General features: G+C 39.8%; 1 protein-coding gene across 3 annotated transcripts in view; it reads left to right on the forward strand.

Annotated features, from left to right (window-relative positions):
- Peli2 (pellino E3 ubiquitin protein ligase family member 2) overlaps positions 1–13,194 on the forward strand; it is a 167,708-nt gene that overhangs the window by 71,743 nt on the left and 82,771 nt on the right. For 2 of the 3 annotated variants that reach the window (XM_047539057.1, XM_047539056.1), the window contains one exon: positions 6,118–6,222. The exons of the other annotated variant lie outside the window; for it this stretch is intronic. In XM_047539057.1, the coding sequence (XP_047395013.1) occupies positions 6,118–6,222 (105 nt within the window). The remainder of the gene's footprint in view (positions 1–6,117; positions 6,223–13,194) is intronic. 3 annotated transcript variants of the gene reach the window in all.

Here is a 13,194-nt window from a genome sequence, read left to right on the forward strand (position 1 = left end):
CTGAAAGTGTCCCACTAATCACAGGTGGTAGATTCCCAAATGTAATGAAAAATTGTTCTTTATTATTGGGAATATTAAAAAGGAAGAATATATTTAAAATAACACATTAATTAAGTTCACCCAGTGCTTCATGGTTCTTCCTGTTGATTTCTCAGAGTGTGAGTAGCCATGAACCAAATTTTATAACTAGCAAGTCGGAGTGAAATTCCCCTTATAATTAAGTCTAATGGCCATTTTGGCATATGTTACGGTTTGGATATGAGATGTCCCCCAAAAGCTCATGTGTTAGTCAATGCAAAGTTTTTCAGAGGTGAAATGGTTGGATTATAATAGCCTTAACCTAATCAGTGACTGAATTCACTGATATGGATTAACTGGGCAGTAACTGTAGGCAGGTAGCCTGTGACTGGAGGGAGGTCAGTAACTGTGGACTTGCTTTGGGAGTTTATATTTTGTTTCTAGTGAATGGAGGTCTCTCTGCTTCCTATTGCCATTTCCTGAACTACTTTCCTCTGCCATGGCCTTCTTCCATGATGTTCCGCCTCACCTTGGGCTTAGAGTTATGGAGTTGGTTGACTATGGAATGACCCTCTGAAACCATGAGCCCAAATACACTTTTCCTCCTCCATGTTTTCTTGTCAGGTCTTTGGTCACAGCAACAAAAAAGCTGACCGAAACAGCATATTCAGCCAGATTTAGACACAAACCCTACTCATTGTATAGACAGATAAAAAGTTTTTTGGAAATTAAATTTATAAGAACATCATGATAAACCAATGAGGTATTTTTTCAGTGTTTATGTATAATTTTCACTCAGCTCGCCAGGATCCAGGGATTTAATCAAGTTGTACTGCAGGTTCTGTTTAGGGGCATGCCATATATAGTTGGTGCTTGAGAGAACTTTGCTGGCTTGATTTTGATTGAGTGCACCTGGTAGAAGTCTTCCAGGTCACTAGAGAAAGTCCTCTACCTTACAGAGTGGTAGTAGTTCCAGGTGTATTCAGCTGGTAGACAGGTCTGTATCAAGTTTAGGTTTTCTGGAACTCTGCAGTCTTGAGTGATTAATGAAGAATGCTACCAAACAGAGCGATGAGTTAGAGCCACAATTCAAGGCCTTAAAATTTTCTATTCTTGGTGATTTGGGTCATGTTGCATTTTTCAAATATTTATTATTGTTATTCTTGTTATTTGAGGAAAACGGGATGCGTTTCTTTTGACTTTTGTGTACTACTCTCACCCATATGCCATAATAATAATGAGAACGCCTTCATTGAGTGCTGCTCCTGCCAGGTATTGTGCCAAGAGCTTTTCATGTATTTCATTATTTTTCCTCACAGCAGCGTGAAGTAGGGATTTTGTCATTTCTGTTTTTCCAGTGAGGAATCTGAGTTGATTCAGTTAAGGTCACACAGCTGGGGAAAGGTGGAGTGGAGACTCAAGTCTGGGTCTTTCTGACCCAAGCCTGCTTTCATAACTGCCACACTCTTCTGTTTCCATGCAAGTAATAAAAGTATTGCCCAGACTGGAAAATGTGCCTTTAGAAGGAAAGAAATCTTATTAAAAGGTGGGAAAGTTATCAATAGAACCACCATTCAACCAAAGATACATACCCATGTATTGAAAAATTGAATTTTTGATTTTTGGACTGCTAATGCTTGTAAGCAACCAGTTTTACAGTTTAGGCAAAGATGATTCTTGTTTTAGTAACTAAATTCCTGACTCAGACACCTCCTTATTAAAGTTACTTTCAGACTAGTTTTTGATATTATAGTAGGACTTAGCAGAACTCTGGCTTTGTTGTTAATCATCTTACCTTTGTGTTTCAAACAAATATGTTTAGCTCATGGGTTTTGTGTGATCTAAAAGCCATTAGTGATCATTATTCAGTGAAACTGTCTAAAGATTTCACAAGTCATTTGGATTTCATAGGTCTTCTTTTTTTACATCAAAAGGCATGCACAGTCATCTTTAATATTAAAATTCTTTTGATGTAGGCATAAAACACCAATTAAAATAACCTTAAGAATTGGTCTTGAAATGTGAACCCAAAGAAGAGCACTGGCCTGTGAATTTGGAAGCCTGGAACTTACTCCCTACTATGATATGGCTCCAGACAGATGATCTACTTGCTCCAAGGATGCCATAAAGTGCAACTCTAAATAAGTCCCACTTCCATGCAGTTCTTCACATTTCATTATCCTATCAAAGGATGATTCTGAGTTTGCTGGTTGTTTTTCCACGAGATTTTTATTTAGGAGAAGTGTAGAAGACAGAAAGATTAACTAGAAACTGGACAGGGTATTTTTTTTTTTTCTTTAAGCAGGCCTGAAAGCCACCTTTCAAATACTGTGGTAGTCATTTTTCCCAGAGTCTTGGAACAACAATGTACCCATAGAGACAGTTATTCAGGAAAGAGGGAGGTATTTTAAAAAGTGTAGCAGTAGTACTCTTAAGTTGGTGTTTCTGTGAACAGAGGATTTTCATGCATTCAACTAACATTTTAAGGGCCTTCCATGTATATATTATTATTATTATTATTTTTTTTTTTTTGTGGTACTGGGGATCAAACTCAGGGCCTTGGGCTTGCGAGGCAAGCACTCTACCAGCTTAGCTATCTTTCTAGCCCTATTATTTTTGAAGAAAGAAAAAATACTGCCTGTATAATGTGGTTGAATTGTGTTTTCAAACTCCACCTGAAGCCATTCTGCTCTCTTAGGCTCTCATCTACTTGATTTCAGAGCAAGGTGAAGGGCTGCTTTTGAACTGCTACACTTTTGCTCTTAGTGGGTGGTTCAGTTGCACTGGATTTACAGATACAGTAAGGAATATTTAACCAAGAATTCAGCTCCCTGTTTACAGAAATCTCATCCATGGTCAATCAGTATACATTCGTTTTTCTACAAAGGTTAAGTCCTTGTGGTTCAAGTCATTTTAAAATTAAAAGAGCTTCTTAACCAGTTATTAATATTAATAGCTCACCATGACTACAGAAATGCATTGAACATGAACCGTGTGCTAGAATACTGTTCTAGCACTTAACATGTGCCAACTCGTTTATTCTCACAACCCAGTGAGGTTATTCCATATGATAAATGAAGAAACCCAGGCAGAGAGATGCATGAAATACCTGGTGGTTACCTGTCGGTGAGGTTACACGCCAGGTCTCCAAGCCCACAGCCTAAACAGAGTTAAGGTCATTCAGCTGGGGCTGTATAAGATGGTCTAATACAGAAATATGGCTTCATACCTCTTGTCCCGCAGAAATGTAAATTTCCCTTAGCGCAGTCAGACTCCCGTGTGTCTGTCAGCTCTCCTTTTCTGTGGAGACAGCCCTCCTGCAGCCTCACTCCTGGTCTGCTCACAGCCAGCTTCCTCCTCGCTCCCTCTCTCTCACTGGGACTTTCCTAATCACCTGATGATACTTGGGTATCTGTTCACATGGAAGGCCAACTGAAACCTGGGTGCAGGGAAGGAGTGGGGCTCCTGCAGTCTGGGCTTAGTTGCAGTAGCCCAACTAAGGCTACTTACTTAGCCTTACTTACTTAGGAGGAACAAGGCTGCGTCTTTTGGGAATGTGGCTTTTGATGTGCTGCAGTGCGAAGCACAGCATCATCCACAAAATGTCGTTAATGATATCTGTAACCTGAATCAGATGTTACAGTACAGCTAGAGAAATACAGACCAGGCAGCAGTCTGCAAGACTTCTGCCTGAGCTCTTTAAAAATGGCCATCATGGAAGACCAAAGTGCTAAATAAAAATAAAAGGTAGAATGGCTGTTCTTCATTAAAGGAAATTTTAGAGACAGTTCAACCACATGCTGTGTGCGAGCGTTCCTTGGATCCTGGGTTTAAAAAAAAATCCCACTGTAGTGCATTTTTAAAAATGATTGGGAAAGTTGGAATGTGGAATAAAGTGTATTATTATTGTATGAAGGTTAATTTCTTAGGTGTGATAATGGTATTATGATTATGTAGGAAGCTGCTGGAATATATAGCAGTGAAATAATGTCTGCAACTTATGCTGAAATAGTCCTGCCCCCCAAAAAGCATGTTGTGCACATATATCTTTTTCTCTTTGTGTGTACACATGCATGTGTACATATAAAATGTGTGCATGTACATTATTTGCACATGGATGCCCTCTATCTGTGAACATTCTGGACATTATTATGAAAACATTAATTTTTCAGAGTTGAACAATGAAGGACAAAGCAATGATTCAGAATGAAATGCAATAGTTAAACCATGATGTTTGTGAGGGCATTTACTGGCTTTATAATTTATTAAACAAAGATTTATGAAGTACTTGCTAAGGGTGCCCAGGTGCTTGTGAGCAAGGTAGAGCCAGCCATCCCAGTCAGCCTGGAAGCCCAGTGTAAGTGTATGTAAGTTATTATGGCAGCTGTTTTGGAAAGGGATTACGGCTGTATATAACGGTGGCTCTCACCCTACTCTGAAGTGTGGAGGGAACTGGCTTAAAGACAGTTAAGTATCCTGAAAGAAAGAGTTAACTGTGCTGAATTGGGAGTTGGACAGGAGGCTGGAGGATGGAGGCGAAGCCCTGTATCAGGAGAGGATGAGCAATTTCTGCATCCAGAAGGGGTCGGATAGAGACCAGAGCAGGGAATAGTGCCGAACTCCCAGAAGGACTCCTCAGCCCGGGCATCAGGCAGGCACTGGAAGGCTTTCAACAGGAGACTGACCCATGGGGTTCACCTTCCATTTTAGAACAGGTGGTATTCTAAAAGTTGGTGAATACCTGGCGATGCATTAGAATTGTTATCCAGGCAAGGGGATGTGATGGTGTAGACTAGGTTAGTGAAATGAAAACAGAGAGCCGCGAACAGCTTAGAGTGATGTTCACATAGTGGATTAATCTGGGTGCTTGGCCCAGTCCTCAGGCTAGTTGAATGTGGTGGATAAGAGAGCAAGAAGGCTAGGATGATGCCATGCTTCTGGTTTGAGGAAGGGGAAGCACACTGTGAGTCCTGCAGGAGACCCATGGTCTTTGAGTTTGGGGCAGAAGAGGGCAGAAGTTGGTTTCAGTTTTGCATATGCTGCATTTGAGGTATTTGTGAGACCTGCAAGTGCTGGAATTCAGAAGGCTCTAATATATATGGGTCTGGAGCCCAGAAGTGAGGTTTGGGTAGAATTGGGGAGTTTCTGGCATGCAGATGGTATTTGGAGAGTATGAGCTCCTCTGGAAGAGCTTTTAGACAGTGCAGAGAAGACTGGTGTAGTTAGGGCCTGACGGAGAGGGAGGCACCTGTGAGTTAGAGCCCAGAGGGCAGGGAGAGAACCCGGGGTGTCAAGGCCAGGCAGGGAGTAGGTAGCAGACTGGAACTGCAAGAGACCAAGCAAGACAGGACTGAGGGAGCCCAGTGTGAGGGAGACACAGAGTGCTAGACTGAGTGCACTGCAAGCAGATGGGGAAGAGGAGGCAGAGCACAGGAAACGCACGCAGTCTGAATAGCTGAGAATGGGAATGGTGTGGAAGTAGAGTTAAGGGTGTATTCATAAACATGTTTTAATATGGAGAGTCTTGAGCATCCTTCAGCATGGAAGGTAGTGGGCCCATGGAGATGGGGAGGTGGAAAAAAAGAGGGGGCAATGGACTGGGCAGGATCCTAGAGAAGACAGCGGGGCGAGTGGCTGGAGCTTAGTCAGAACTGGCCTGAGGAAGCGTAAAATTCCTGCTGGAACAGGAGGGCAGGTGAGGGCGTTGACTCAGTAGGATGTTAAAGTGAATATTTACAAGAAAAAACATTCCATGATTTTGAAAGTAAATGAAATCTGTTCCTTCAGATAGTATTCATGTGGAGGCATGACATGATAGGTGCTCTTGCAAAACATAGCATGGTTCCAAGGGGGTGCCTCAAAGCCCTTTGGTGGCTTTGCAGGACACCCGTGCCCAGAGAACCTCCTGTTGTACACACCTGACCCCAGATTGGATGCCACATCTTAGAGTTAGAAAGTAGTTTGGAAGGGGAAGAGGGTCATTAATTAAATGCACTTGGAATAAAAGACTGTTCAAAGTATCATGGGTATTTAAGGGATAACTGGAAAGTTGGATTTTTTTTTCCTGTGAACTAATCAGTAACCATTATTTTGATGCAGGAAAAGATCACAGATAACCATCCAAACAGCAGCAATCAGCTTTCCAGTGATGCTTCCCAGCAGGAAGAGTGGCAGAAATTCACACGTACACTGTTGTTTGAAAAGGTTGAGTACTGAAGTGACACACTTCATTTACTAGGGTATTTGCAGTAGGAAGGTGACCTAATTAGAACAAATGGTAACCTCAGGAACTTTCTCATCTCCTTATTATGGGGTCAGTGCCTCCAATTACTTGCCTTTACTTGATCAAAACAGATGAGTTGTGACTCATTCCTAGACTTAATCAAGGAAGAAAAGTTATATTGGAATCTATGTGCATGCCTTACTGAAATCCCAGCTATTTGGGAGGCTCACCCAGGAAGGTCACAAATTCAGGGACAGCCTGGGCAACTTAGTAGGACCCTGTCTCAAAATTTAAGTGAAAGACTGGGGATGTAGCTTAGTGGTAGAGCACTCCTGGATATAATCCTCAGTATTGGGCAGGCGGGGGAAGAAAATGAAAATGGGTTTTGCATATCATTCTTCCATTTCCCATTGAAGGAAAAATAATTAAGTTATTCTAAGTTGATGAAAGTATTTCTTCCACCTCATCCCACCTACAAAGTTTCCTTCGCCAAATGGATCATATTTTGTAAGTCCTTTGAGAGTTTCCTTCCAGTTTAACTTCACTGTTTTGATAACACCAAGTGTTCCAGAAAGTTGTCATTTCAGAGTGCAGTAAATGACTCTTAATGTGCTAGGCTGGATGTGACGTTTTTGCTTCTGATTTTCCACAAAGGGCCACTTTGTTTTGCTAATGGTTCTACATCCCTAGAAAACAGTGTTTCCCCTTCAGATGTTTTAAAATAACGTCAAAACCCTGGACTTTTCACCAGTCCTTGCAGTATTCTGTGACTTTTCTCTTTCCTCCTTGAACATTTCCTTTGTTTCCTGCTGTTGGGTGTTTTATCAATCTAATACCAATTTCCCTCTCAGCGTATGGCTCTCATGCACTGGCTGTTAACCTTTGATATGGAACTCTGTTAAGTGTTTTCTGAATTCCAAGATCACTGCCACTCCTTTTATTAAACTTGTTGGTATTATCCTCAGGGGGATTTGCTGCATGTTATGTGAGAATGACTTGCTGTTCCCAGAAGCGGGTTGGCTGTGCCTCATCCAGTGTGCTCAAAAAGTTATCACATAAGACCCTTAGTTTTCAGTGATTACGTGGCTATTGAATTGTAATTCTGCTGTGAAATCCTGGGGAGACAGAAATTAATAACACAAATTACTACCCAAGAGCAGAGTGAGCACAGGGCCTTAAGATTCATGAATCACATCATTTCTCATTGCCCTTAGACACATGCTCGGATTGTTAGATCCTAATAAATAATATACTTTACACATTGCCAACAAGGCCAGTAGAGCAAAAAATCACTATTCTCTGCATAAACCCTAACATTCTTGTAATTGTCATCACATCAGAATCAGAACAGCTTCCCTATGGACTACTGACTGTGTCCCAGTCACTGTGCTGAGAACTTATATACTTTTTCTAAATTAATTGCTTCAGTAGATATTTTTGGGCACCCACTTGTGCCAGGTACTATGGTAGGTACTGAGGATATTATGCTCACTACCCTCAAGGGATTGTAACTTTATAGGAGATTCCAGAAAAAAATGTCAGAATTACCACCAGTATTATTGGATGTATTAGAAACAGAAACTGGGTGGGTTTGGGGTTCAGCACCAGCTATAGGCTAAAAGGGGTGGGAACTGTCAAAAGACAGCTGAGGCTTTTCTATGTGGCCAGAAGGTAGGGAGACCTGCATTGGCAGGGACTGCTAGGACAGAGCACAGCCCTGCCCAGGAGAGGACCTTGGTGCCTTCAGGCATCCTAGGGACCTGGCTATTGTGTACGAACCCTTGGACCTTTATCCAAATGACAGGCACATTTGAAGTTGCCAGGCATTCAAACTGGGACTCAAAAGGAAAATAAAAAATTCTGATTGTTGCTAGATATATAGGCAGTAAAAGTCAGATTCCTCTCTCATGGGACAAGATGGCATTGGTGCCTAAATTCAAAGTGCTGTGTTATCAAGGCGCATGAGCCAGTTTTATAGAGAGAGGTTTAACATTTAGGAGTCAGCCTAATCCTTCTCGTGTGCTTGCCAGGGTGGGTGCAGGCGCCACTGGGAAAGGGAGTGTCTCCTGGCTTCTGCTCAGGCCCACTCACCACAGCAGACGAGTGCCATGGAAGTTCCTGGGAGGGCACCTGATCTCATCTCAGGGAGGTGGAGAGGGCTTTGCAGAAGAGATGACGTTCAAGACCTGAAAAATAAATTAAGATGGGGTAGGAGGGGAAGGAACAGAGGGAAGCGATTGTTCAAATAGGCGCAGCAAGTTTGCTCCAAGAATTAAAAATATTTCCATTTGCTTGGAAGATGTAGGAAAAGGAGGGCTGTTAGGTAACTGTTGCATTTTACTTTCTCCCTGTGTTGACATTTGCACTAATGGTTCAGAAGCAATGGTGGGTAAAACTGCTGACACTTTAGCATGAATCAGTGTAGTGGCTCCAAGCTGTAGCATTTTGTTCTTCATTGCCACAAAGCACCTGCAGTTTTAAAAAATGCAGTTTCACTTGTTGAAGCAGTAAACATTATTTTTATTAAACTTCTACCCTTGAATACAGATCTTTATGTTTTGCATGATGAAGTGGGACGTATATACACAGAACTTCTGTCATGTAACAGCATCAGCGTTATCTCTAAGAAAAGCACTTGTGCAGTTGTTTGACTTATAGGCTGCACTGACCACTTTCATAGAACACCATTCTTATCTGAAAGAATGATAAATAAGGTTATTCAGACTTGAGTATTTAGCAACCCAAGGGAAACTATGGAGGATTTTTGTTGTCAATGTTATGATCTAGCTTTCAAGCAAAAATTAGGATGTTGGAAAACTTGAATCTGCTACCCAGAACTTGACAGTTTCCAGTAATTAAAATTCTGATGAGGATGGTGGTGATATTAATAAATACGAGCTTTTGATATGTATAATGAAATGTGTCATCATTTGGAATATCTATATAACTCTGGGAGCTATTTCCCAAGTGACCAATGCATGATGTTACAGAATCATACATAGTTAAAATATCCATTCAGTGTAAAAATTAGACCAATGGATTTTGATACTACAGCATAAGAAACTCTCATTGCTATAGTTTCAGATTCCACATTGTAGCTAGCCTTTAAGAAATGACTGGTTGTCAAGTTTTAGTGTAGTATCAGAGAAGTATCTGTAATTACCTGAAAAGGCTATTAAAATTCTCATTTTTTTCATCTACTTATCTAAGGAAGGCTAGGTTTCCTTCGTGTTCTTCAGCCAAACTGATGTATCACAACAGATTCAGTACAGAAGCAGATGTAAGAATACAGCCACACACAGACATTGAAGAGATTTGCAAAAATGTAAAGCAATACCACTCATTTCTGAAAATTTTTTCATGTTGGAAATAGAGGATTGTTTTCATAAAATATTTTGTGATATTACTATTGTTATTAAGTGAATTAGTGAATATTTAAAAATTTTCAGTTTTAATTTATGATATGGCAAATGCCTCTATAGATACAATACATGAACAGAAACTTTTGGGGATTTTTCAATAGTTTTAGAGAATGTAAACAAGTCTTAAAACTAAAAAGTTTGAGAACCAATGATCTGAATATTTAAAACTTAAAAAGATTTAATACAGGGAAGAAGATGCTTACCAAATAATTTGAAGATCAGGAGGAGCAAAGATCAGGGAAGATCCTCACTAACTCTTAGGTTTACCTCTAGTTCAAAGAAATGAGACATCAATACGTCAAGGGAGTCAGAAGCTGTAGGGAATCCTCAGTGATTTATACCAGATGAAGGGAGATGAGGAGAGGAGGCAGAGAAATAAAAAGCATAATCGTATCCTCGATTGGGGGGGACAAAAATGATATGGCCATTACTGGGGAAATTTGATTCAATCTGTAAGTAGATATTATGTATTGTTAAATTTCTGAAGGTGTAATGTTATTGTGGTTATGCAAGTATCCTTCCTCTTAGAAGCAATCTAAAGTATTTAGTAGTGAAATGTCACATTTCAAATTGACCGTAAAGAAAAGATACATTTATAGAAAGAGAGCAGATGTAGTAAAATGTTCACAATGGATAAATCTAGTTGAAAATTGTTCAGAATAGATATTCATCATATTATTTTTACTTTTTTTTTTTTTTTTTTAGTTTTGAGGTTTTTCAAGATAAAATATTGGGGAAAAGTATAATACCAGCATAAAATAAATCAATCAAAGGTTTAGAACCTAAAGTAAAACTATCTCTTGGAGTGTAGAACACAAAAACAAAGTGAGGAAATTAAGAAGGAAAATTAAAAATTAGAGGATCAATCTAGGAAGTCTAACATTTAGTTAGTACAAACTAAGAGCAAAGTAAGAAGAAAAAAGTTAACAAAGAATAGTAGAATAAAATGGGATAAATTATCTCAGAACCAGTTAAACGAATCTCCAGTTTTAATACTAAGAGCCCAACAGAAAAACTGAAGAAAGAGCCACATCAAGGCATATAATTGTAAAATTCAGAATAAATTCAGATAAAGAATCCTAATAGCCTCCAGAGAGAAACTCATCACACATAAAGGGCCAGGAATTAGAAAGTCTTCTCACCAGCAACGCTGTGAAGCAGTGTTTTCAAAATTGTGAATAGAAATGATTTCCAGCCTAAGATTGTGTTTCTTGCCAAATTTCTGATCAAGTATGAGGATAAAATGAAGATATCTTCAAATATGAGATGTAAAAATGTCACTGCTCTGTACGCTTGCTCATGAAGGTGGATTATATCTAAATGAGGGAGGAGGGAATGCATGGGGTCCAGGGAGCATTCTGCACAAGGGAGAAACAAAGGGAAGATGCAGGGAATCCCAGGGTAGCAGCTGGCAAGCAGACCTAGAGAACTATCTAGCCAGGTTAGAGCAGTAGACCCAAGTTTTATTTGCAAGAAGGAGTATCAAAAAACAAAAACAAAAACGCAACCAATGTATTATCTAATGCATATAACTATATTGAGAAAGATTTGTACTTTTATAGGAGAGTTGGGGTTAATTAGTTATTGATAACAAACAAAATAAGCAAATCAAAAGAAGTAAAATTCCAGGTAAAACAAAAAGTTGAAGGAAGGAAATTTTGTCATAGTTCACTGCAGGGTTTGGCTTTGACCAATGTTAATGTAGTCACAATAATGTCAAAATTAATATTGATTTAACCAAAAATTGTAGTATAGCCCTATTGGAAGAATGAAAAGAAATATGTGCATGTATATGTTGATGGGGGGAGGGTGTGTTCAGGAAGAAGAGCAAAAGAGATCAATCTGTGGGTACTGTCTGAATTTGAAAAGTATGCTGTTTAGAATAACAGAATTAATTAACCAAAGAAACAGCCCCAAGAGTTGAAAGTGGATATCTCTGGGATGGGGAAATCAGTGTTGAAAAAGGGGTGAGTTCAGGTCTTCTGTATTTGATTTTAATTCTTGGACAATGGTTTGATTTTTTTACTATGCATTTCTTAAATAAAAACTTGAAGAAATAAGATGGAAAATGCTAGAGATCAATAAGGAGGGCTTGATGAATTGTAAAAGCAAATGTAAAAGAATTGAAATAGGAGCTTGCAGTCCTGTTGATTTCAATATAAGATTTCCATCATAAAGAGACGATGAAATCAGGCAAAATTGGCACACAACTGTAATCCCAACAACTTGGGAGACTGAGGCTGGAGGCTCACAAGTTGAGGCCAGCCTCAACAACTTAGCAAGACCCTGTCTCAAAATAAAAATAGAAAAGGGCTGGGAATACAACTTAGTGGTAGAGCATTTGCCTAGTGTGAGTGAGGACCTGGGTTCAATCCCAAGTATTGCAAAAAACAGTGATGAGTCCCAGAGAATGGCCTTAGAGATAGGTGAATAGAGTGAACATCTTTGCAGTTAATGAAACAAGCACAGGTTAGGGCCATCAAGTGTGGTGAAGCTGTTTACAATAATGGTAGGTAGGGTTTGGAATGCCAAGCAGACAACACCTGGGGTCAGAGTCTTCAGTCTGGAGCCTTGTGATCAGTAAGTAGAGGAGCCAGGAGTTAGCTATTCTGCATGCCCTGTGAACGTTTTCCCTCCCATATAAAGGAAAAGTGAACCCCTTTCTCTCTAAATAATTAAAAGTGCCTATTAAATAACTGGTACAATCGATTTTGGCATTAGGTACTGCTCATGGCCTTGGTCTTAAGTAGCTCTCGAGAGTTTGGGCATGCCCTACACTTTCTGAGCATATTATGTGTGGGATTTATAAGTGGTTCCAAAGTGGTTGTAGCCCACCTGCGATTCTTGATCCTGTACATAACTGGCTGAGAAGACACCATAAGGATGGATACATTCTGAGGACCTTGGGCATTTACTTCATCCCCTCTGTCCATTATTTTCCTCCTCTGAGGTAACGGCGAAAGCAGCTCTCATCCTGAAGCATCTTCAGTTACTCTGAGGATAGCTGCTGGCTGGCTGGCCCTTGCCTTCGTGAAGGTCATCATGGGGTCATGAGGAGTTTGTTTTTTTCTGACTGGTGGACAAACTCCCGAGTTGAGGTGTCACAGCTTTATTTTTTGATCTGTCACCTCCATGTCATCTGCCCTGAAGTTACCACCTCTTCCCCTCCCCTTCTCCATAAACTGAGTTAAATGCTCACATGGTTCTTACTGTGCCCTTCTTATAAAGCATCTTTTAATTTTATTGTATGTGTTTTCCAACTTTGTTAAGATAAAGAATGTACTCTCTTGACATTTGTATCTTCAATGCTTAATCATAGTTCTTGGTATCTAGTAAGAAATCAAAATTTGGGGAGTACATAGATGGGTGAATATAAATTAGATAGGCATTTGACCTTTACCAGTTTTAGAGAGATTTTGTTATAAAAGTATTAAATGTGTTATTTTTGTATGTGTTATTTTCAACTGGTAATGTTGTCAGATGACTGAATTGCAAGTTGGGGGTTGGTGTTAGAATACTATAATATAGGCT

This window comes from Sciurus carolinensis, chromosome 2 (assembly GCF_902686445.1).
Source record: "Sciurus carolinensis chromosome 2, mSciCar1.2, whole genome shotgun sequence".
NCBI classification, from domain to species: Eukaryota; Metazoa; Chordata; class Mammalia; order Rodentia; family Sciuridae; genus Sciurus; species Sciurus carolinensis.